General features: G+C 54.9%; 3 protein-coding genes and 2 non-coding genes across 10 annotated transcripts in view; 4 read left to right on the forward strand and 1 right to left on the reverse strand.

Moving 5' to 3' along the window:
• Positions 1 to 294: 294 nt before the first annotated feature.
• TSR1 (TSR1 ribosome maturation factor) lies at positions 295 to 6,279 on the forward strand. The gene is made up of 15 exons (XM_041482422.1): positions 295 to 432; positions 510 to 613; positions 900 to 1,116; positions 1,197 to 1,331; positions 1,645 to 2,072; positions 2,330 to 2,489; positions 2,788 to 2,957; positions 3,237 to 3,433; positions 3,844 to 4,006; positions 4,232 to 4,342; positions 4,653 to 4,785; positions 5,129 to 5,245; positions 5,512 to 5,652; positions 5,761 to 5,835; positions 5,931 to 6,279. The coding sequence occupies exons 1-15, from the start codon at positions 327 to 329 to the stop codon at positions 6,107 to 6,109; spliced, it is 2,436 nt and encodes an 811-aa protein (XP_041338356.1). The 5' UTR covers positions 295 to 326; the 3' UTR covers positions 6,110 to 6,279.
• Positions 3,494 to 3,584, forward strand: LOC121361864. Its single transcript, XR_005956408.1, has one exon. It is a non-coding gene; the product is annotated as a small nucleolar RNA SNORD91 family (small nucleolar RNA).
• LOC121361865 lies at positions 4,833 to 4,925 on the forward strand. The gene has a single exon (XR_005956409.1). It is a non-coding gene; the product is annotated as a small nucleolar RNA SNORD91 family (small nucleolar RNA).
• Positions 6,280 to 6,607: 328 nt separating the features above from the next.
• On the reverse strand, positions 6,608 to 8,703 carry SRR (serine racemase). Its single transcript, XM_041482423.1, has 7 exons — positions 8,526 to 8,703; positions 8,211 to 8,346; positions 7,922 to 8,025; positions 7,731 to 7,850; positions 7,565 to 7,639; positions 7,148 to 7,357; positions 6,608 to 6,887 (listed from the first exon to the last, which is right to left on the reverse strand). The coding sequence occupies exons 1-7, from the start codon at positions 8,682 to 8,684 to the stop codon at positions 6,690 to 6,692; spliced, it is 1,002 nt and encodes a 333-aa protein (XP_041338357.1). The 5' UTR covers positions 8,685 to 8,703; the 3' UTR covers positions 6,608 to 6,689.
• Positions 8,704 to 8,761: 58 nt separating this feature from the next.
• Positions 8,762 to 23,254, forward strand: part of SMG6 (SMG6 nonsense mediated mRNA decay factor) — a 103,985-nt gene continuing 89,492 nt past the window's right edge. For 2 of the 6 annotated variants that reach the window (XM_041482416.1, XM_041482417.1), the window contains exons 1-8: positions 8,762 to 8,869; positions 9,712 to 11,464; positions 13,300 to 13,492; positions 14,168 to 14,278; positions 14,977 to 15,083; positions 15,702 to 15,780; positions 16,490 to 16,600; positions 17,183 to 17,395. In XM_041482416.1, the coding sequence (XP_041338350.1) occupies positions 8,779 to 8,869; positions 9,712 to 11,464; positions 13,300 to 13,492; positions 14,168 to 14,278; positions 14,977 to 15,083; positions 15,702 to 15,780; positions 16,490 to 16,600; positions 17,183 to 17,395 (2,658 nt within the window). In that variant the 5' untranslated portion in view covers positions 8,762 to 8,778. Of the gene's footprint in view, positions 8,975 to 9,303; positions 9,330 to 9,711; positions 11,465 to 13,299; positions 13,493 to 14,167; positions 14,279 to 14,976; positions 15,084 to 15,701; positions 15,781 to 16,489; positions 16,601 to 17,182; positions 17,396 to 23,254 lie in introns of all 6 variants that reach the window. The other 4 variants (XM_041482420.1, XM_041482415.1, XM_041482421.1 and 1 more) reach the window with 4 other exon arrangements.

Below are 23,254 nucleotides of genomic sequence, written 5' to 3' on the forward strand. Positions count from 1 at the left end.
CCGGTCCCTTCCCGGAGCGCGGCCGAGCCCCGTCCCGCTCTCTGTGTAAATACCTGTACAAAGAACCAACCAATAAAGCGCTGAACGAACGCCTCTGCCTCCCGCCTCTCATTGCCCGGCGGCGCTACGGCCACCAACCCCGCTGCTCTTCCCTCCCCGCCCCGGGGCTCGCCCCTGCCCTTTCTCGGGGCTCTTTTCCTGGTCCCGGTCCCGGTCCCGGTCCCGTCCCGTCCCTCTCGCTGCCCACGTGGATCCCCGACGAGTCCCCGTCGCGCCGGAAGTGACGCACGGCGGCCGCGCCGAGGCGGCGGCGGCGAGGCGGCAGCATGGTGATGGCGGCGGCGGGCGCGCACCGGCCCGGGCCGCTCAAGCAGCAGAACAAGGCGCACAAGGGCGGCAAGCACAGCGGGTCCTCGCAGCGCCGCGCTGGAGGTGAGGCGGGACGGGCGCCCCGCGGGTTCCCCGCCGCTCTCGGCCAGCCCTGACCGTTCTCTTCCCCCCCACTCTAGGCCGCGTCCCCGTCAAGGCCCAGCCCCGCCGGCGGCTCCGCGACCTGAGCAGGGTGGACCGGCGGCATCAGGCGCTGCAGCTGCGCCGGCAGCGCAAGGAGGCGGTGAGACACCGGGGAAACCGGGCCGGTTGTTGCCGGGGAGCGGGAAACGGCTCGGTTCGAGTCTCTGCCGAGGGGGCTTGAATTGGGGTCTGGGCGTGGGCGATGCAGCCGAGCCGCTTCGGGCCTTTGCGGGGAGAACGAGCGGCTGCCGGGCCCGGTTCGGGTCAAACGGAGCATTACGGAGCGGGAGCGTTCGGGCTGCGGTGTGGGGGAGCCTGGCCTTGGTCTGGGGCGGGAGAGAAGCCGCGCTCGGCTCGGCATTCAGGCGCTGCCCGGGTCCCCGCAGGTGCTGGCGGAGAAGCGCAGCCTCGGCAGCAGGGACGGGCCCCCGCACCTCGTGGTTGTGGTGCTGCTGCACAGCAGGGCCGCGGCCCAGGACTCGCTGCGGCTGCTGCAGAGCCAGGACTCGGCCGCTGTGCGCGCAGATGAGGGCGGAGCTGGTGGCTTTGCCCTGCTCTGCCCCCGGCTCAAGCAGCGCTGGCGCTTTGTCACAGCCCAGCCAGGTGAGGAGGAGCTGCTGTTGGTTGGGTTCTTGGTTCTGGTGCCTCTGGCAGCCCCACTAATGGAGGTGTTTTGGGTGCAGGGGATCTCCACGCTGTTTTAGACCTTGCCAAGGTTGCTGACTCCCTGCTGTTCATCCTGGACCCTGTGGATGGCTGGGACAGTGCAGGGGAACACTGCCTCTCCTGCCTCTTTGCACAGGGGCTCCCCAGTTATGGTGAGAAATGTTTTGGGTTTCTGGGGGTGCTCAATTGAGATTGAGTGTCACAGTAATTAAATTTCAGGGCTCTGTCACCTTCAGTGAAAATAATTTTTCTCTTATGTTGGGGTGGAAGTTCTTTCAGTTTATGGCCATTGCTCCTTGCCCTGTTGGGCACCATTGAGATGAGTGAAACTCCCTTAACTCCCTTTGTACCTGTGGTGGAAATCTGGCCATTTGGGCTGCTGACATCCAAATATTTGCCTGTGTTTGGTAAAAAGAACAGCAGAAGGTTTAAGATTTTATCTGAGCTCTGTTCTCTGCTCACCAGCTTTGGCTGTCCCGGGAGGCACCGACCTGCCCCCTAAGAAGAGGATAGATGCCAGGAAGAAACTCTCCAAATGCATAGAGAAGCGTTTTCCCGAGGCCAAGCTGTTCCCACTGAACACGGAGCAGGAATGCTCTCTGCTCCTGAGGCACCTCAGCTCCCAGAAGCAGAGGCACCTGGCTTTCCGGGCCCGCCGCGCTCACCTGCTGGCCCGTGCTGCTGAGTTTGTGCCCAGCCAGGACAGCCACCTGCTTGGGACCCTGAAGGTGTCAGGCTTTGTCCGGGGACAGACCCTCAACGTGAACAGCCTGGTGCACATCGTGGGGCACGGGGACTTCCAGCTGAGCCAGGTGGATGCTCCCCCTGACCCGCTCTCCTTGAACCCACGGGTGCTTAAGGGACAGAAGAGGAGTCAGGACATGGAGGTTCAGGTGTGTGGGGTGAGAGCTTTGCCAGTTCTTTTAGAACACAAGGTTTCTAAACTTTCATTGGGGGAAATACAGCTGGGGGTATGGGGGTGAGGAGAGGGGAGAGGGAGTTTTGTCTGTGCTCTGCTGCTGGGCTGAGGTTCTGTGCCTGCAGTGTGTAATGGAAGTTACATCACAACATCGTGAAGGGAGTTTCACCTGAGACTGACTGCAAGCTTTTAGGTGTGTTCAGATCTAGGAGCTCTGCTTTTCCCCTTCAGGATGACTCTGGAAATGGTGCTGTTGAGATGGAGGAAGATGTCAAGGTGCTGATGAAGGCAGATCCAAGCAAGCAGGAGTCTCTGCAGTCAGAAGTGGTTCCTGATCCCATGGAAGGGGAGCAGACGTGGCCCACTGAAGAAGAGCTGCAGGAAGCAGAGGGTGAGCAGAAGCAATAGTTCTTATCTCGTCCTTGTTCCTCTTAGGAGGGTTGTTACAAACTTCAGTCATCAGGGTGGCTGTGAAGAAACATCTTAGTTGGGATGGCTTCCGTCCCCAGTCCCATCAGGTGGCCAGCAGGTTTGCCTGGCAAGTTAGCAGATTTTAGCTGTCCTGACAAATTCTGTGCTGGAAAAAAAAAGCAATTCTAGTCTAGATCTGGTTTTGGCTGTCCTGGTGTAAATGTTGCTGAGGGGAAGGAGAGCTGTTCCTGTACTAACCACTGGTGGGAATCCTACAGATTCTCTGAAGGCAAACAGGAGGGTGGTGAAGGTCCCCAAAGGCACGTCCAAGTACCAGGCTGCCTGGATTGTGGATGATGGAGAAGAAGGCAGTGAGAAAGATGATGATGATGATGACGACGAAGATGATGACATGGATGATGATCTGATGGAAGAGGCAGTTTCTCAGGTACCTCCAAGAGCTGATAGTACAGGTGATCTCCAGGCCATTATTGCATGTTCTGGAAAGATTCTGTCCTTCCAGCTTGCTTTGTCTATGCAAGGGCATGGTGCAGAGCCAGGACTTGCCTGGATCTCCACTGTTAAATCCCTGCATGTATCACATTGCTTCTTTGGCCTGTTAGACCCCAAAATGATGGGCTGGGGTCCCAAATCCCACAATGTGAGCACACCCAGTGCTGCATGCACAGCTCTGTGTGCTCACAGGCTCTGTGCTGCCCTGTGCCAGGAGGGGGAGAGCAGTGAGGAGGAAGCTGGGGAGGAGGAGAGCGAGACCATGACCGTGTCCGAATGCCTGCGGGATGACCAGTACGACGAGAAGATGGAGGAGGATGAACAGATGCTGGAGAGATACAAGCAGGAGAGAATGGATGAGATGTTTCCAGATGAGGTGGACACGCCACGGGATGTGCCTGCCAGAGTCAGGTAAGAACTGGGATGATTTCCTGGGAGAGGAGCTGGAAGGTGCCTTTCTGTTTAATTTGGTGAGGAAGCCTGTGATGTCTTAGCCGTGGTGTCTGAACCTGGCTGAAGGACTCTTGTGAAGATTCTTTTTGGCTCTGAGGCTTCCAGAGCAGGCACTAGTAGGCAGGGAGAGCTGGGTCCTGACCTGGCAGAGAGAGGAGGATGGCCCTGAGGCAAGGACAGGTCGTTTGGGGATTTGGCTGCTGGTTTTAGCTCTCTTTGCACCGACATCTTTCCTGAGGGCTAATGTTTGCTTGGCACCCTTTGTCCGCCCTGAGGGTGTGAGGCCCTGCAGACCACAGCTGGTGCTGAAGGATGGGATTCACCTCAGTTGATGAAGCAATTTTTCTTTCCTGCTCTCTGTTCTCAAGATTCCAGAAGTACCGGGGGCTGAAAAGCTTCCGGACTTCTCCTTGGGACCCCAAAGAGAATCTTCCAAGGGATTATGCCAGGATCTTCCAGTTCCAGGACTTCTCCCGAGCCAGAAAGAACCTCTTCAGGCAAATAGAGAAGGAAGAGACTGAGGGAGCTTTGGTAATTCCCTTTTGCTGATCTTTTTCCCTATTGTGTTCCTTTGCTCCCAGTAGGAGTGACTTTTCAGGGAGCTGGTTGGGTGGATCTTTCAGCCAGCTGGTTCTTAGCATGAAGCTCTAAGTTCAGACAGTTTTCTCCTGGATTCTCTCCCTAATCCAGGCACATCTTCTGACACTTTTTTTTTGTTGTTGAGAGAAGTGTTCACAACTGCTCCTGTCTTGGCAGGTGGGCTGGTACGTTACACTTCATGTCTGCAATGTCCCTGTCTCGGTGATGGACAGCTTCAAGGAGGGGAAACCCCTGGTCCTGTTCTCACTGCTTCCCCACGAACAAAAGGTGAACACAAGGGATATACCTTGGTAACCATGACACTTGGAGGGATGTGCAGCTCCCTGTTCCTTCAGGCTGCATGGCTTGGGGAAGGTTTGGGCTGAAATCTCCCCACATTGCTCCTGTTTCAGAGCAGGTTGAGGCACACAGAAGCTGCTGGGGGGGTGTTAGCAGAAACTGTCTGAGCCTGGCACTGGTGACCAGTGACCTTTTGGGACCCCATTTTTGTGGACATTCATCTCTGCTGCAGTGTCCTGTTGTTTTCTGCTGCCCACCATCCCCTGCCAGCAGCCCCTGACTGTGCTGCCTCTTCCAGATGTCCGTGTTGAACTTCCTGGTGCGTAGGCATCCTGGCAACAGCCAGCCAGTGAGGGCCAAGGAGGAGCTGATCTTCCACTGCGGGTTCAGGCGCTTCCGAGCATCCCCCCTGTTCTCCCAGCACACCTCAGGTTTGTCAGGGACTGGCTACAGCAGGAGTGGGGTTGGGAGTTCTGGAGCAGGAAGCCTGTGATGTCTTAGCCGTGGTGTCTGAACCTGGCTGAAGGATTCTTGTGAAGACTCACTCCTAGGCTCTGAGGCTTCCAGGGCAGGCACTAAATCATGGGGAGTAGAATGGCTTGGGAAAGGTGGTTCACTGATCCAGGCAAGGTCCAGGTTCCGTGCCAGAGGATCACCTTCATTCCCAGATACTCAGTGCCAGCAAAGGAGGGGTGTTTGTTGAACAGGGAAGAATGAGCTCTGGGGTTTCCCACAACTCTGAGGGCTGCTCTTGACCTTTCTGTTCTGTCCTAGCTGATAAGCACAAGCTGGAGCGTTTCCTGCGCCCAGATGCTGCCCTGGTGGTGACTGTGTACGCTCCCATCACTTTCCCTCCTGCCTCAGTGCTGCTTTTCAAACAAAGAAGTAATGGTGAGTTGATAAATGCTGAGGAGGTGATGCCTGGTAAACAAACTGTCCCCATACCCTGCTTACAAGTGCATCTCTCCAGAAAGCATGACTTGAAAAAGCTGTTCCCTTCCTGCTGTTTGAGATGAGCTCATCTCCATCCCTGTTGTCACTTGTCTGTCCCTGCTGTGGGGTTGCTCTGGGCCTGCAGCCCTTTGGGGAAGGGGTTTGTGGTGGGGAGGGGGTGATGGAGGCACCTGCCCTGGTGCATTGGTGACTCTGCCTCGCAGGAATGCACGACCTCATTGCCACGGGCTCCCTGCTCTCCGTGGACCCCGACAGGATTGTCATCAAGCGCCTGGTGCTCAGTGGCCACCCCTTCAAGATCTTCACCAAGACAGCTGTCGTGCGATACATGTTCTTCAACAGAGGTACAGCTGGTCTCTGGTGGGAGGAGGGGTTCTGGATGTTCTGTCCCTGTGGTTATGTTGGTGCAGCACAGCCTGTTCCTTACCTGCCTTTTGTGTTTCCATCTCCAGAGGATGTGATGTGGTTCAAGCCCGTGGAGCTGAGGACAAAGTGGGGACGCAGAGGGCACATCAAGGAGCCATTAGGTAGGTTAGATTTGGTGTTTATCTCTTGTTGCTGGCATGGTGTGATCCTCCTGTGCCTGAGAGACTGCTAATGGCCTCTTCTGCCCTCTGCCTAGGGACCCATGGGCACATGAAGTGCCACTTTGATGGGCAGCTCAAGTCCCAGGACACAGTGCTGCTGAACCTCTACAAGCGCGTGTTTCCCAAATGGACTTATGACCCTCATGTCCCAGAGCCTGTGCCGTGGGTGAGGAGTGAGAGTGCACTGCCAGAGCAGGAGGTGGAGATGGAATGAGTCTCCAGCATGGCTGGAGTTTGTGCCTTGGCTCCCTGGATGCTGTTGGCCCATGCACTGTGAGGACAGCACTGATGCCTTGGACGTGTTACTGCTGGGGTCTGTACAGGGGCAGCTGCTGCTCAGGTACCAGCTATAGCTATTTATTTTAATGGAAAATGTCAAAAATGCCTAAGTGCCTCTGTCGTGGTGGTGGCCAGGAGGCTGTGTGCACCCCTTGTCCACTGAACCCACTGGGATTGTTCCAGTCCCTCATGCCCTGCCACGTGGGGTGTGTGGGGATTTTGCTGTGTGGAGGAGTTTGCTGGCAGTTCCTGTGATGCTGAGAAAGAAGAGCCAAGTAGCAGCTGGGGAGGGTGACTGAGTGCAGCTCTCTGGAGGCCTGGGCCAGAGCAAGGCAGCTGGGGAGGGGAGAACAGGCAGTGCTTTGTTTCCAGGCCCCCCACCGAGACCAGTGCCAGCTGCCCTTGTCCCTCCACAAAAACTCCCAAACGTTCAGACTTGATCTGTTTTTAATAGCGCACAAACCACCGCACAAATTCAGAGTGAGGTTTTCATTCCATGAAACGCCGCTCCATCCTCATTCTGCTTTCCCAGAGAGGTCTGTGAGCCAGGTCAGGGATCTCAGGTCCACGTTTCCCCCACACAGCACGATGCAAACGTTCTGCACGTCCCGGGGGACTGCCTGGAACTGCTCCGAGAGCACGGCCGCCAGTCCCACGCCTGCTGTTGGCTCAACCAGCAGCTTCATCCTTTCCCACACCAGCCACGTGGCTCGCTGTCGGGACAGGGCAGCAGCTGTCAGCCCAGCAGCCAGCACAGGCTGCTCCGGGACATCCCTGCAGCACTCTGGGAAGGGAGGGCAGAGCTCCCAACAGCCCTTTCCAGCTGGAGACAGCGTGGGTGTCACAGCTGCAGTGGTGCACAGGGACTTGAGCTGCTCTGGGAGTGTGTTGGGGTGAGAGCAGAGCGGCAGGGCAGGGGTGGAGGCAGCTGCCTGCTGGCAGCTATCGTGAGAAGGGAGCTGGGAGCCTTTACCTTGATTTCTTCCTCTGAGACTGTCAGGACATCATCAACCAAATCCCTGATGATGGGCCACGTGTTGGGTCCGATGCTGGTTTTTACTGCGTCTGCGATGGTGTCCCGGGGGTGGAGGTTGGGGGTCAGCTCCCCTCGGACCTTGGACTGGTAACAGTCATCCACATTGCTTGGCTCAGCAGCAAACACCTTCACATCTGGCCTCAAAGCCTGGGGAGAGCAGGGGGAGCCACTTGGGTGACACCAGTGTGTGCCTGTCCCCTGTTTCTGTGTGCGCAGGGGGCTAAGCAGGCCCTGCTGCTCCTGCCATGCAGACTTTCACTGCAGGGTCTTTCTGTTTCTAAAGTTAAAAGCTGCTGCCTGCCTTGAGAGCCCTGCCCTCCCCACAGGGAGATTCCTGGATGAGCTGTTGCCTACCTTGATGGCGACTGCTATTCCTGCAACCATTCCTCCACCTCCAACGGGAACCACCACTGCATTTACCTGGGGTGCCTGTGCAGGAAGGAAATGTGAGGGCTTCTGACACTTTGTGTCTCCCTTTTTGCTGTGCCCCTGCAGGGGCTGGGCTGTGCATTTCCCTCACCTGCTCCAGCACCTCCAGGGCGATGGTGCCTTGCCCTGCAATCACTGCCAGCTCCTGGTTGGGGTGCACCAGGACTCCTCCTGTCTCCTGGACTACACTGGATGCTGTCTCAGCTCTGGACTAAGGGAGAGCACAGCAGTCACCTCTCACTCTGGCTGGGCAGCGTCCCTGGCCATCTCCCTGTGCCTTACCTTGTCATTGGGGTCACATGGCACCAGTGTGGCACCATAGGCACGAATGGCATCTTGCTTACACTGTGGGGCAGTCCGAGGCACCACGATGTAGGCAGGAATCCCTGTGGCATGAGAGAGGAAGTCAATCCAACAGCCCAAAAGCCACAGCAGCCAGTTCAAACTGCAGGAGCAGGCAATGCCTTGCCTGTGCCAGCTGCTGCATGGGTTCAGGAGAGGGATCTCCGGCCTCTCCAATGGAACCAGCTCTGCATTTACCCCGTGCCTGCCTCTCGGGGGTACAGGTTACCTTCTGCCTGGGCAGCACAGGCCAGTGCCTGGCCGTGATTGCCGCTGCTGTGTGTCACCACAGCGCGGGGCAGCTCCCGGCCCGTGCGCTGCCTTTCCTCCACCAGGCTCCGCACCGCGTTCAGCGCACCGCGGATCTGGAGGGAGAGCGCAGGGCTGTGTGTGCTGGGCTCTGTCCTCCTCACACCACTCCCCGAGCCCCGGGCAGCACCCGTGCAGGGGGCAGGAGCCGCTGCGTGTCGCCGCAACGCGAATTTCCCTCTGGCAAAAAGCGACCTTTGCCCCGGGGCTTCGCGGTGCCGCCATCCCTGCGCACCTTGAAGGATCCGGTCTTCTGCAAGAGCTCGCACTTGAACAGCAGCCTCCTGCCGGCCATGCGGTCCAGCGCGGAGCAGGTGAGCAGCGGGGTGCGATGGACGCGGCCCCGCAGCCGCCGCTCCGCATCCCGCACCTCGCCCAGCCCCAGCGCGGCCATGTGCGCGCTCCCGTGCGCGCCTGCGCGCGGCCGCGCCGGCGGTTTGTCCCTGCGCGGCCGCCGTCGGCGCCGCCCGCCCCCCGGCGCAGCCAAGATGGCGGAGGGGCTGGAGCGCGTCCGCGTCTCGGCCGCCGAGCTGCGGGACATGGTGGCGGCGCAGGCCCGCGCGGCCGGCGGCGGCCGAGGTGAGGGGCGCCGGGGGCACTCGCGACCCGCCGCTGGGCCGTTCCTTCCGCGCAGAGGCGGCTGCCCGCGGCCGCGCACGGCCCCGCGGCCGCGCTGCGCCTGGGGTAGGGCTTGGGGCAGAGCTGCCGCCCCGCACGGGGCTGTCCGGGGTGGGAGCGCACGGCACCGAGAACGGCGGGGCTGCGCGGCGGGCGGCGGCAGCCGGAGCGGCTTTGCCCCGGGATGGTCGGTCCCAGCCCCTCGGGGTCCTCCGGGCCGAGCCCCCGGTACCGGCGGGGGTTCGGGGCTGCGGGACGGACAGGGAGAAAGTTTAGGGAATGCAGCGGGGAGCAGCCCGGCTTCGGTGGGTCGGTTAACCGTGCGGGGTGCGGCCTGGGCTCTGTAACGAATTTTTTTTTTTTCTTTTTTTTTTTTTTTGTAAATACGGTTAAAGGAGGAGGAAAGGAACGTTACCGGATTGTGAGCAAGGGGGAAAGGCGTCTTTGACTCAAACGGTCCGGTGGCAGAGCGGGCGCTGCTGCGGATCGCAGCTCCCGCACCCACGGCGGGCTGGTGACTGTTGCTGAACCTGCCGTGATACAACTTTACTCTTGATGCTTGTGCTCAAGCCTGGTGTTGTGCTTTGAGGAAAAGCCTGTTGCAGGATGGGATTTGTGAATGGCTCAAGGCCAAGGATTTGGCTAGCTGTGTTAGACTTTCTCATTTTCTACTCTTTCTCTGTGATTTCTCCTAAATATTGATGTAGATTTTCAGATCAGGCAAGCTCTTTACCTTGACTTGAGTATTTATCATGGTATTTTTTGGTCCCTGGGAGTAACTTTCTCCTGTCTGTTTTCCCCAGAAAACATGAAGGAGGTGAAGGAGCCGAGGCATCGCAAAGACAACAGGCGCCCAGACCAGGAGATTTACAAGCCTGGCCTCTCCAGACTGAGGAGCAAACTTGTGTCACCAAAGCAGGAGGCCTCGGAGAAGGAAAGGAGCAGAGCTGAGGAGAACAAGGAGGAGAGTGCTGGGGACAAGGACTCTGTGGGAGTGGGAGCTCCAGCTCTGGAGGACTGTGACAAAAGCGATGGCCCCAAGCAGAACGGTCCTTCACAGGAAAAGGAAGACACAGAGACCAAAGGCGGCCTGCAAAGCCAGGAAAACTCATCCAAGCAGCCCATCGTGGATGAGTGGTGTCCAAAGACCCCCAGGAGAACCAAGAAGCCAGACCAACAGATCTACCAGCCTGGGAAACGCCTGCACTCTGCTGCTAAAGAACCCTCCCTGCAGTCGGCCAGCGAGGAGATCACCGGGAGGATGGAGCAGCTGAAGGTCGAGGGAGATGAGGAGGCTGAGAAAGGCACCGGAAAAGACAACAACAGGAAAATTAAATCGAGCAAGGAGGACAGAGAGGGGAGCCAGGCAGGGGAAGCAGTGAAAGCCTCCAGGGGGGATAAAGGGAGGCGAGCAGAGCGAGGTGACAGGGTGAGGAGGGCGGGGGATGAGGTGCTGCCGGGGAAGCTGGGCTCCACCAAGCGCTATTCCCGCACGGACAAGCGGCGCAGCCGGTACCGCACCTGCAGCACCAGCTCAGCTGGGAGCAACAACAGCACGGACGGAGCCCTGCTCGTGGATGGGGTGGAGAGGAGGCAGGAGCGTGCCAGGGAAAGGATACGTCCTAGGAAGCAGCTGTCCGTGTCCTCCACAGACTCCCTGGACGATGAGAGGATTGATGAGGCTGAGGTGTACGTGTCCAGCAGGAATTCGGACAGGAGAAGGCATTCGGAGCAGAGCCGAGCTTCCAGGAGTGAGAGTGAATGGAGCAGCAATGGCAGGGAAGTCAAGGGACCCTTTCGAGTGACATTTGACAGCAGGACCATGAACAGGGACATCAGCCTGGCAGATACAGATAAAAAAAAGTCCCTGAAGGCCTTGGAGGTTTCGGAGGCGAGGAGCCAGAGCAGGGAGCCCCAAGGGAGGGGCCGTGGGATTCTGTTCCTGCCTGCCAACACGGACCTCTCTGCCAGCTCCGTGGGTGTCCCTGAAGCCACTCACCCCGGGCCCAGGCTCCTGCTGGGCGGGGCTGGCAACAAAGGGCCCCGGAGCCGGGGCCGAGGTGGCACTGCCCGCCGCCTGTGGGACCCAAACAACCCGGACCAAAAACCCGCCCTGAAGAGCCAGACTGCTCAGCTTCACTTCCTAGACACGGATGATGAAGTGAGCCCCACCTCCTGGGGGGAAGCCCGCCAGGCCCAACCCTCCTACTATAAATTCCAAAACTCTGACAATCCCTATTATTACCCTCGTGCCTCTGGGCAAGGCCCCCAGTATCCCTACAGTGCATATTCCCTGCAGTATCCTATGGGTCCAACCAACGGGGTGTACCCAGGAGCCTATTACCCTGGGTACCCTGGCCAGGCAGGGCAGTACCTGTGTGGCCCACTCCCCCCTACTCCTCTGAGCCCCGAGATGGAGCAGCAGATGAGGAACATGCAGCAGCAGGAGCTCAGCAAACTCCTACGTGAGGCTGGGAACCAGGAGCAGCAGCTCAGCAACCTCCTGTCCAGAGACCGCATCAGCCCGGAGGGGCTGGAGAAGATGGCCCAGCTGAGGTTTGTGGGTAGGCTTAGAGGGGGGAGTGAGTCATTTCCAGGGTGAAATACAGGAGAAATGTGTCTCCTTGGGAATCTCAGTGCCTGGGAGATGTGGCACTGGGCTGCCAGTTTTTGATGTGCTGGGTTTGTTTGTTGTGTGCCAGCAGTGTGTGGGTGGTGGAAGGAAACTGGCTGAGGATGGATGTCACTTCCCTGGGCTGAGAGCTGAGCCGTGGCTTCTTGTCCTTGGTAAATGCCTTGCAGGGACACAGAGGAAGGAGCAGGACAATCACCTGCTGAAGACTTTTGGTTCTGCTGGCTCTTGCTGGAGCTGATGTTTCTCAGTTCCAGTGCTCTCAGTATTTGTTGTCAGACTTCTGCTTTCTTACCTGTCCTTAGTGTGTGCTCAGGAAGCATTTTGTGTGTTCCTGGTGCTGTCAGTGGCAGTGCCTTTCCAGTGCTGTGTAGTTTTGCTCTCGATGCCACTCAGCGTGGTGGCACTCCAGTGGGAGTAGCCTGGTGATGCCAGTCTGTCAGGAGAGAAGTAACGCTGTTGCTCTGGGGGGTGGTTAATATGGCTGTAACAAGTTTCTACTTGGCATCCTTCATGTTTATTTGTGATCTCTGTGTCTGCAGGGCTTCTCTGGAGGCTGTTTTTCAGAGCTGACTGACAGCAAATCTAGCAATTGAGCTCATTTCAGGGCTTGTTCTGTGTTTTGGGCACTTGCTCTGTAAACCACGGGGTGGAATATGTCTGTGATTGAAGCAACACTTGAGGTTTCAGGTCTTCCTCAAGGAGCTGAGGTTTCCCAGAGCTGTTGTGTGGAGGGAGAGGGAACACTGGAGTGCTGCTGTGGCCTGTGGAAGCCCACCCTGCCCTGGGAACGTGGGCACAGTTGACCCTGTCCTTGCTGGCAGTGCCCCTGGTGTCCTGCCTGTGTCTAAGTGCACACAGCCCCAGCTGTGTGGGGACTCCTACATGGCATCCATCTATGGAAATGTCCAGTTCCTTTGGTGTTTGTGCTGTCCAGGTGTGTGTGCAGGGTTTGGGGACTGTGTGGGGTCAGGCAGCCCATCCTGGCTCTGTGCTTTGTGCAGGAACCCACCAGCATTTTTCTCTTATCCTGTCAGGCTCTTCCAGGCATTGCCATCTGGCTTCACTCCAGACTTTACCATCCACACTCTCCTACTATTTCTGTAGGACTTGAAAGATTATAAGAATAAGGCAGGAGCAGCTGAGGATCCCCTTTACCACTAACTTGCCCCACATGTTTCAGTGCTGTTCCTAGCCTGCAGCTATTTTATTAAATTTGGGGGAGGAATTCTGCTGCAGCATCCAGGCAGGGCTGTAGGCAGCTGGGAGAGGGAATGTGATTTCTGGGACTCTGAGGCTTTATTTCCATTGTTCCCAATTCCTTCATTTTTGAGGAAGCAGAGTTTGTGTCTCTGCTGTGTATTTTGGTTGGATGAAAGAGGGGTGGGAATCATTTTAATGGCAAGATCTCTGTTGCTCTGTGGTTCTTTGTGTTCTGGTTCCTGGCCTGCACCTTGTGCTCAGAAGGAGCAGAGCCTTGTGTGTGTTCTCTGTGTTGGATCAGGAGTCACTTGTGCCTTGCTCCTTGCCAAGCCTTGATCCGTTCTGAGTCACCTGTACTAGGGAGATGCTCCTTTTGGATTTGCCCTCTTAGGAAAGGTGTTAGATTGCAGCAGCTCCCCTTCCCTGGGGGATGTGTGTGGAAGCCCTGAGTGCTGCTGGCAGCTGGATGTGAGCAGCAGGTGGTTCAGCACGTGTTCCCTGTGTTCCTGGGCAGTTGCTGTTGCACTGACCCCTCCCTGACTGTGTTTTGCTGTAGGGTGGAGATGCTGCAGCTCTATGAACGGTGCATCCTCATGGATATTGAGTTCTCTGACACCCAGAATGTGGACCAGTTGCTGTGGAAAAATGCTTTTTATCAGGTGATTGAGAAATTCCGGCAGCTCCTCAAGGACCCTCAGGGAGAAAATGCCCAAGAAATTAGGAACAAACTGCTTTTGCTTCTAGATGAGGTAAGAAGAGAGAAACATACCCAGATTCTACTAACCTTTGGGTGGGATTGACTGGTTTTTAGAAAGGGATGGTGTAATGAGGCAACTGGTCATCTTGATCTTATTCATGTCATCCTTATGCAAAGAGGATGCTCAGACACGTTATGGGGCAGGTGTAGATTGAGGTAGACATCTGTTACAATTTAAACCAATTTGTTTTGGTGTATTTGTGTTAATTAGATACTGATTTAAGCTAAAATGAAAGGAATGCCCTGAAGGGAAGCTAAACAGAAGCATTCCTGGAGGTGTTTGTGGCAACTTTACCAAATTTGCTTGGAAGTCATTCTATAAAACTGCAGCTCAGTTTAGTCTTTGTACCAGGTAGGCTGACAGACCTGAGAAGGTGTGTTTAAAATAATTAGGGTGAGAAGAGAAACTGCTGGAGGCCTTTAGTCCACCCTCCTCCTCAAAGCAGGACTCGTTAAACACTAAATCCAGTCAGTCCTGATCTTGTGTAGCTCAGTCTTAAAAACCTCTGAGGCTGGAGTTCCCCCAACCTCCTTGTTGTGTTTGAAGAGGAGCAGCCCAAACCTTGAGGAGATGGAGGTCCTTTCTTGCATGTGGCAAGGCTGATGTGGTGATTTTGTGCTTGTCTTTAAAAAGGTCATAACATCCACGTGTGTGTGTGTTTTGCAGGGCTCTTCTTTTTTTGACAGCCTCCTCCAGAAGCTGCAGGTCTCCTACCAGTTCAAGCTGGAGGACTACATGGATGGGATGGCCATCCGCAGTAAACCTCTCAGGAAAATGGTAGGTTGGCTTCCTCCTGGAGACTTCTCATCCTGGTAATCCTGTGCAAGGTGCTGCACTCAGTTTGCTGAGGGCAGGCAGCTGTATTCCAAACAGGTCCAGTTTGTTTGCAGGGAATCTTTCTCAGCTGCTGGAGAACTCTGCACTCTGGTGTAGTAACATTTCTTAGCTTCCTTTGCAAAGAACTTGTTTTGTACCAGCTCTGTGACCAGAGCTAATAAAGCAAAGAGGTGTCCAAAGGCACCCTGACCTTTTCTGAGGTATTGAACATGGTTTTTCCTGGCTGTGGAATCCAGAATAATGAGGGAAAGCTGGCAGTTGTGCTGCCTCCCTGACGTGTTGCCCTGAGCTGTGAGTGCAGGTGCAGGGACAGCTGGAAAAGGATATTTTAGTCCAGTTCCATTCCCACAGAGATGTGTTTATCCAACAGCTGTCCTCAAATTGGTCATGGACTGGACTCTCTCCTTCTGGAGAGAGGTGGGATGTTGTGTCAGAGAGGAGGTGTTTTGGGGATTGGCTTGCCCCTACAAATGCTGAACCGGTGCAATGGAACCTTGTCATTTCATCCTGCTGCCCTTTTGTGAGACCTCCAGTGTGTCACTGACCTCCTGTTGGCTCTGTACAGCCCCTGTGGGCTCGCTGGGTCTGCAGGTGAGTCAGGGCTGTGTCCCAGGTGCTCCATGGCTGCTCCTTTGCAGGTGAAGTACGCCCTGATCAGTGCCCAGAGGTGCATGATCTGCCAGGGGGACATTTGCCGCTACAGGGAACAGGCCAACGACACGGCGAACTACGGCAAGGCCCGCAGGTGAGCGCTCAGCTGCTGTGTCCTTCCAGCACAGCTTTGCCTCTGGATACCAGGGGTGGATGTAATTTCATCCCTGAACTTGCCACTAGCCAAGGAAGTCTTCCTTTTTAAAGTCTTTCCACTCCTCTGTTGTATCGCAGTCCTGTAAAGCTGAAGGGTGTAGCTGGGTTTTGCTGTTCCAGAGAGCAAGCTGCCAGATGCAGTCATCCTCCATCTAGAAGTGGAGGTGGTGGAAATTGTCCTGTGCTGATCCTGCAGTCGGGAGGGAGGGTTTAGAACACTGAGCCTGGCAGATTTGCTCTTGTATTTTCTGGTGGCTTTTGCATCCATATGCTCTCACTCCATCAGAACTTAGCAGCACTGGTTGCCCCCTGCTCATCTGTGGGGTGAGCCAGGGGTGTTTCCTTCTGCAGCCTTCTCTTGCCCAGTGCTCCATCCCTCCCCAGGGTGGGCACAGCTCCCTGTCTGTGCTCACTCCTGCAGGCAGAGGGCACTTGTGGAAAGGGCCAGTTCCCTGCAGAAATGCCAATTCCAAGGGGAGTTTTGCACCCTTAAGGACAAGGAAGGCAGCCTGATGTCCTTTCAGTGACCTTTTCTCTCTGGTTTTCCCTTCCCCAGCTGGTACCTGAAGGCTCAGCAAATTGCTCCCAAAAACGGCCGCCCGTACAACCAGCTGGCACTTCTGGCCATCTACACGGTAAGATGCTCCTCAGGCAAGAATGTGCAGGCACAGGGGGAGCCTCTGGGATGGCTGGGAGATTCCATCTGGTGGAGAAAGGCATTGTTTAGGGCAGTGCTCAGATGGTTTGGGTTTTTTCTTAAGAGAAAAAAAAGGCTGATGGCAGGATGTGCTGTGTGGATTCCAGCTGCTGTGGCTTCATGCAGCTTTGTCAGATACACGCTACTCCCTCAGGGATTTTGGGGACTGTTTTGTGGGCTGTTGAGAGTGTAATTGTTTTAAGTTGAAAACACAGCTCACTTTTTGGATGAGATTTTTGTGCTCAGAGCCATCTGTTTGCTGTCTTATCACTGAACCTGTGGGCACTGGTCTGAGCAACATGCACACGTGATTTCCCCGGGTTTCAGTTGTGCTGGCTACTCCAGCCATGCAGGAAAACTGGCTTCGGGGAACATGTGGCAGCAGATAATGGAAGCATCATGCTGGGGCTCAGAGGCTGGCAGGGATCTGCCAGTTCCCAACACTGGAAGATACTGGTTTAAAGTAGAGCAGTTCAAAAGCACCTTTCCTTCCTGGCTGGGAAGGACCTTTCTCACTGTGTCTGTCTGTCCCAGGCAGTACTGAGGGAGGGAGAAAGGGAAACATATGAGAACACTGGGGCTTTGAATGCCCCAGAAGGAGTGGCAGCTCTGAGCCACTTGTTTTTGTTTTGTTGTGTTTTTTGCAGAGGAGGAAGCTCGATGCTGTGTACTACTACATGCGCAGCCTGGCTGCCAGCAACCCCATCCTCACTGCCAAGGAGAGCCTCATGAGTCTGTTTGAGGAGACAAAACGCAAGGTGAGTCTTGCAGCTGGGCTGTGGGGTGCTGCTCCTGCCTATGCTGCAGAGCATGGAGAGAATGGTGGCCTTTGGACTTGGAGCCACTCCTTACCTACTTTTAAGAAATTTCATGAGCGAGGCAGCCTTCAGAATGATGGTTTTGGGGTGGTTTGGGCAGCTGAATCTCTTGTTTCTGGGTCACAATCTGATGTAGCTGAGCTCAGCAAGGGCTGTCGGTTGCTGTGGTTTGCAGCATGGCCTTGGCATGCAATCATTGCTTTATTCCACAGGTGCCCCACATCTGTGGGGATGGATAAGGGAGGCTGCAAGTCTTTGTGCCCCAGGGAGTGACCCCAAATACAGCACATGTGCTGCCACACACTCCTGGGACTGGACACAGCTTTTCTTGTCCTGGGGTAGCTGGAGTTGAAAACTGCTCACCTGCACTGTCCTGCAGAGTCAGAACCAAATTCTGGACGTGTCCATGAGTTACCGTTGTTATGAAGCAGGGGAAAGGGCTGATTTTTCCATGAATATGAAATGATACACTTCCCCTGACCCTTGATCCCTGGGTGATCTGAATGTGTCCTGTGTGCCCAGTCCGAGCAGATGGAGCAGAGGAAACACCAGGTGCTGGATGTGAGCCCCAACCGCCGGGGCAAGGGCAAGAAATCCACCCTGCGACAAGTGGGAGATGATGCCACCAGGCTGGAGATCTGGATCCATCCCTCCCACCCCCGCTCCTGCCAGGGCCGCGAGTCCAGCCGGGATTCTGAGCAGGACAACGGGCTTGGGAACCTCAGCCCCAGCGACGTGAGTACTGCAGGAGGCGGCGTTGGCTTCGGTCTCATGTGTTTGGAATGCAGTGGAATGACACTGGATCTGTTTTGCTTTCCTGTTGCTAAATTTTCCAGTGTTTTGGCTTTCCCTGTGGGAGCTGTGCCTGGGTCAGGCTGGGGAGCTGGTGACCTCGTGCCTCTCGTGTTTAAGGCATGTTGTTACCATCCCTTTCTTGGCAGCGCGCGCTGGCGTGGCTGATGTGGAACAGGAGAGGCACAAACAGAAGATGCTGTAAAATGCTTCTGCTCTGAGGGCTCTAACTTGGGTGAGGTTCCTGGTGGGAAATGAGGCCAGGTGCTGGAGACCAGGGTTAAAAGTGACCCTGGCAGTTCTGAGGCTTGTTCTGGAAGTGTGTCACTTGTTCCATTGCCAGATGATCACTGAGAATGTGAAAACTGCTTTCAATTTCCAGTGTAGGTGTTACATTTGCATAACTTGCTCTGCTGAGAGGCCAGAGCAGCACCTTTCTTTTGCAAGAATCAAAAATATAATTAAGTGATGGTGTCTCCTGTGAGCCTGTCCAGCTGTACCTTGCAGGAGGAGCACGGGTGAGCTCTGTTTGTCTGGCCCAGGAATGCAGGCAGAGGCAGTGGTGGTTGGGAGCTCATCCTCCAGGAATCTTTGCACTGCTCTGGCACATTTGACTTGCAAGAGAACTTGCCAGGGAGCTCTGGGCTGCCTGTCCTAAAATGGCTGTTAAGGATGGGAGTTTAGGAGAACTGGGAAAAGCTTCCCTGCACACTGTGGGGCCCAAAGCTTCTCAGATTTGTGCTTTTGTAACGAGTTTGTGACTTCAGCTGGGTGGAACTGGGGTGAAGTCTTGGGGCTTTGAAAGATAAGCTCTGGCACGTTGCTGCAGCATTTTTCAAATGTTCCTGCTGTTGGTTATTTTCCCTCTCCTCAGCTTTTCTTCTGGGGACTTTTGCTTTCTCAGCACCACTGAAAGGAATGTGCCAAGCTTCAGCTTCTCCATCAATCACAGATGAAGCTGCTTGGCACGAGATGCAGTCAGTGTTTTTGGGGCACTGGTGGGGGTTTCTCTTTTGCAGTGCTGTCACAGGAGGCAGAGTAGCAGCTGGCAAAGTGGGAGGCAGGGATGTGTTTGTAGTGCAGCACTTTGTGCTGGAGCTTCCCCTTGCTCTGTTCAGTGGGGTCTGTGCTCTCTGAAGTGCAGTTTGCTGGCACTGTCTGTACACACTGTCTGATATTTACCATTAGTCTTGATTTGTTTCTGTTTGAGACATTGGCTCCTGAAAAGGAGGAGCTTTCTGATCATGGAGAAGCCACATCATCAGAAATAGAATACCAAAAGTGAGCTGAGGGTTTGGGCACTGTTGGTTTTGGCAGCCAAGGTATTTATTCTCAAGCTGCCTGTGCCTACTGTGGGGCAGCACTGGAGTTGGCACAACTGCTTATGGGGCCATATCACCCAAAATAACCACGTAGAAAGGAAACCTTAAATCTGTGTCGCTGCCAAAGCTCCCGAGCTGTGAAGCCGTGGGCTGGATGAATTCAGCAGCTCTTGGGGAAGCTCTGGACTCCTTCCTCATCGAAGCTGTAGCCTCTTAGCCTGCTCGTCACACCATCCCCGGGTGTTTTGGAGCTGCTTGGCTGGAGAGGAGCCGAGCAGCCCCGAGTTGCCACTGTGTGGCAGTGTTTGGCCTTGGAAGGGCCCTGCGTGCCGCGACAGGAGCAGGAGCAGCCCTGGTGCTGGCAGCACCTCTGCCCCACATCCCCGGCCGGCAGGAAGGGAACAGCTCTGCTCCCAGGGGACGTGTGCCAGCGTTTGTGTGTCATTTTGGGGAAATGAGGCTAAATATGTCATTGCCTGCCCAGTCCCTTCCTTGCCAGCTGCAGCCCTTGAAAAGGCAGAGGCAGGCTGTTCTGTGCTGGCCCTGATAGCTGTGCTCTGCAGGTAGCACAGGCATCAGCCTCATGGCAGCTGTTTCTGGGCCAGAGAAGGGGATTTTGCAGGGCAGAATGGGTAAGTTCAGATGCCAGCAAGTAGAGATATAACAGCTCTGGATGCATTCTGGGCAGGGTGTGGGAGAGAGGCTGCTTCCACCCTTCAGCCAGAGGCTGTTCTTTCAAACCCAGCCACAGGTGGTTTGACTGTGAGGATGCTGGCTGTTCTACAGGTGGCAAGAAATCGATTAGGGATGTTTTCTGTTCTCAGTAGTCACTGTCTTCACTGTGCAGGTGGTGAGGTGCCAGTCCTGTGATGTGACACACTTTGCAGGGAGGTGCTGCACGATTGCTCTCTCAGGACCTGCTGGTGTGTGTGCTGTCCTTGTCAGCACATGCTTATACATCTCTGCTCAGGACTCACTCCACTCTCCCTTATGCAACTCTATACAAAGACCCAAAATTGCTTTATTTCAGGGTCAGGAGCCCACAGGCTGGAGTCAGTAATGTGGTATGGCAAGAGTGAAAAGGCCAGCTCAGACCACAGCCATTTCTGGGATGAGGGAAGCGTGTGGGGCTGGCAGTTTGCCTTGCACTGTGCTTTTAGGTAGAGGCTTGGCAGAGCTGCCTGTTTCACAGTTTGCTCCATCCCCTTTTCTAGGAAGATGCAGAACTGGAGGAACACACCACCTGTGCACACCAAGGGGTGTAAATCTGTGTTTGGCCCCTTCCCCCGTCACTGGATTTGGCACTGCTGGCACACAGGACAAGGGATGGTTTCAGAGTGAGTTGAGGAGGTGTTTGAGTTGCAGCCTGGCTGTTTGTGCTCAGTGTTTTGGCCACAGCCTTTTGGGGTTTTGTTCTGTGAACAGCTGCTCTCTGTGGTCTCTTGTACGTTTCTGGGTGTGCAGGGGCAGGAGGGCCCAGGCTGACTCTTTACCTGGCAATATCTGGTCACTTCGTGTGCAATTCCAATGAGAAATGCTAAAAAAGGAGGCTGAGCAAGTGAGCAGTTATTGGTGAGCTGAAGAGCTGAACCTCTGCCATTTCTTCTCTGCCACTGGTTTCATTTGCCATGGCTCTATATTCATCTTAAATCTGATAGTACCATAAGCAGTTTGCTCTGCAGGCTGTGAATTGGTAAAGTAAACAGGGCAAACGGGCTGTCAGTCTCTTGAGAAAGTGCTAATATTACAGTGAGTTTGAGATTTTAATCACTCCTGTCAGGAAATGCTGAGTTAAGGTTCTCACAATTGCTGCTGCCTGCTGCCTGTGCTCTGCAGTAGACACTTCCTTGTGTTACACACAGCGTGCAGGCACTAATAAAGATTGCTGCAGCTAAGATTAGGGAAGAGAGGTTTTCCCTTGGCAAGCCAGTAATTGAATAATACTTCTCTCCAGATGGCTGAATACTTCATCATCATTAAAGAATTAAGTCTCTTAGCCTCTTTGTGAGAGGTCAGTCTTGTAGAGCCATCAAAAGTTTGGTAGGGCCACCAGAAAAGCTCTTGGGAAAGCAAAGGCCAGAGTCAAGTCACAGTCCTGTGCATCAGCTGCAGGAACATTCCCATTTTCCTCCAGCTGGTCAGGGATAGAGGTTTTGGATTTGCCTGGTGCTGGGTGCCCCTGGAGTAACAGCCCCTTTGCAGTGGCAGAGAAATTGGGTTGGAATCATTAGCTCTGGAATTCAGAGAAGTTTTAATTTCCATTTCTTTACCCAGACTTTCTTCTCAGCAGCAGGGAGTGTGGAACACTGCACCAGGGCTTCCATGAGTGAGCAGTAAATACCACCATGAGGCAATTTTGGGAATGCATGTGCAGGAGCTTGGGGCTGCCCAAGCTGCTTCCTCAACAGAGACCTTGTGTCCTCAAAGGGTCCCTGTCCCAGCCAGCTCCTGCATGTTTCACATCCCTTTTTCCTCGGTGGTGTTTGTTGTTCCTGCTCTGTGCACTTGTTCCTCTTGGGCAGCAGCCACTTGGGTGACTGGGCTGGCTCCTTCTCCTGCCTGGTTTCAATCCATGCAGTTTTTCATCTGGTGGAGCTTGGGCTTTGCATCTGGAGGGATAAAAACTCATTTTAGTCTGGTAGCACTTGTGGTGAGGGTTTCTTGGCCATTCTGCTCTGTCGCCTGGACCAGTCACACACAGGAGCAGAAATGACCCAAGTTCAGAGCTGGGGTTTCCTGGATGTCACTGCCTCTGCTCCCTGGGAGTGTCTGGTTTGTTCAGAGGCTGTTGTGGTGTGAGCTGGGTGTCTCTGAGCATAGCCAAACTTTGCTCATGCAAATATACCCCACAGACACCCCTGTTTCTGAGAGCTTCCCCCTCCACTCTCAGCTCTTCCCCTCACCTTGTTACTCTGTTCCATTACACATGGCTAGAGGTAAGTGACAGGCAGAAGTGGAAATGATGTATTGCTGTAATGATGGTTGTTCTTCCATACAGATGCACAGAGAAGGGGCTGCTTGGGGAACTCATTATTTTTGGTGCATCCCTGCCAGGCTGGTGGGAGCATTTCTCCTCACTGCCAGCATGCTTGGGTGGTTTCACTCAGGACAGGGAAAGATTGATCTTTTCTTTGCAGACTCCTATGAATAATCTTTGCTGGATGAAGTGCAGGGCTCCTACAGGGCTCTCTCATTTGATCCTTCCATGGTGTCAGGTGGGCAAAGCCCTCAGAATGCTCCATTTTGGGATCTTGTGATCTGGAAGATGAGCCCAGGCAGCTGGGGCTGTGCCTGTGGCTTAGATGGGCAGGGTGAAAACACAGACTTGCTGCCTTCCCCCCACTGCTGGGGTGTGGCTCCCCAAAAAGGTAACCCTGCAGGCTGCACATTGTGCATGCTGACTTTTGCATGCTTTTAGGGTTTTTTTTAACCCAAAACTAGATGCTGGTGCAGAGAGTGGAGGGAATGGGACCCAGTAGCCCAGCAGTGCCTGCACACCCCCTGTGTGCTGCTGCTGGAGCTGGTCCCACAGCAGTTAAACATCTGAGCCCCACCAGAGCAGTGGTGTAGGTGTGTCCCCAAAGGGAGGGAGTGTCCCCTGGGGTTTTCCTATGGAAGGAGCCAGTGAAATACACACAAGCTCTCAGGGTGCCAGTGCCTTGTCACAGGAGGGTGGCTTGTGTCAGGAAGTTTGTCCCCTCTAAGGTTAGATGCTCTCTAGTATTGAAGTGAGTGATGCTGTCTGAGGTGTGCCGTGTTCTGGGCTGTCCTTGCTGTCAGAGGATGGCAGTGCTTCCCCCCAGCCTGCTCCTGACCCACACCTCTGCTGAGCCTCCCCTGCTGCACAACAAGAAGCAGAGATGCTCTCTGGGGTGGGAATGCCAGACACCAACACTCAGCTGAGGGCTTCCTTCCTTTATTTCTGGCCTTTATCCACCACCCACATGAGAGAACAGCAAGAGCTATTGCATCCTTCGTCTTTGTGCCCAAAGTGAGACTTGAGAGGGAGAAGTGTGGAGTTCCCTCTGTCCTGCCCTCATTTTCCTCACCCCCACAGGCTTGCAGGAAGCTGTTGGGTTTGGTTAGTCATTCATGGAGGTCAGAACTAGGTCTGGGGTTTTTTTTTTTCCCTTTGTGTTTAGGAAACAGTTTACAAACTGTTTTGAGCACGGGGGAGCTGGTGGCGTGTGAAAGAGGCTTGTCAGCCTCTTTACTGCTGGACTTGCATTAATTCTCTGCCCTGCCTCCTTTTCTGTAATCTCTTGGTTGGCAGCATGAGTATTTCTGAGTGCTTTCCCCTGCCTGTAACCCCTCTGCCTCCTGATATGACCTCAGCCACCAAACCACCTTGGGGCTTTATTTTTACTCAAGCCGTTTTGTTTCGCGTGATGAGGTTGCTTCCTTTCCCTCAGCAGTGAGAAGAGTTCTCTGCAGAGGAAGTAAAAGAGTGCCAGGCTGCAGTTGAAACTGGTTAAACACC

Source organism: Pyrgilauda ruficollis, unplaced genomic scaffold (genome assembly GCF_017590135.1).
Source record: "Pyrgilauda ruficollis isolate IOZ18807 unplaced genomic scaffold, ASM1759013v1 scaffold59, whole genome shotgun sequence".
Lineage (NCBI taxonomy): Eukaryota > Metazoa > Chordata > Aves > Passeriformes > Passeridae > Pyrgilauda > Pyrgilauda ruficollis.

Bases quoted from the DNA above. Each gene is read 5' to 3' on its own strand.
- TSR1 (XM_041482422.1), top strand. From the start codon at position 327: ATGGTGATGGCGGCGGCGGGCGCGCACCGGCCCGGGCCGCTCAAGCAG. The intron at 433-509 runs GTGAGGCGGGAC...CCCCCACTCTAG, and splicing joins CTCGCAGCGCCGCGCTGGAG to GCCGCGTCCCCGTCAAGGCC. The intron at 5,836-5,930 runs GTAGGTTAGATT...CCCTCTGCCTAG, and splicing joins GCACATCAAGGAGCCATTAG to GGACCCATGGGCACATGAAG.
- SRR (XM_041482423.1), bottom strand. From the start codon at position 8,684: ATGGCCGCGCTGGGGCTGGGCGAGGTGCGGGATGCGGAGCGGCGGCTG. The intron at 8,347-8,525 runs GTGCGCAGGGAT...CTCTCCCTCCAG, and splicing joins AGAAGACCGGATCCTTCAAG to ATCCGCGGTGCGCTGAACGC. The intron at 8,026-8,210 runs GTAACCTGTACC...CTCATGCCACAG, and splicing joins CTGTGCTGCCCAGGCAGAAG to GGATTCCTGCCTACATCGTG.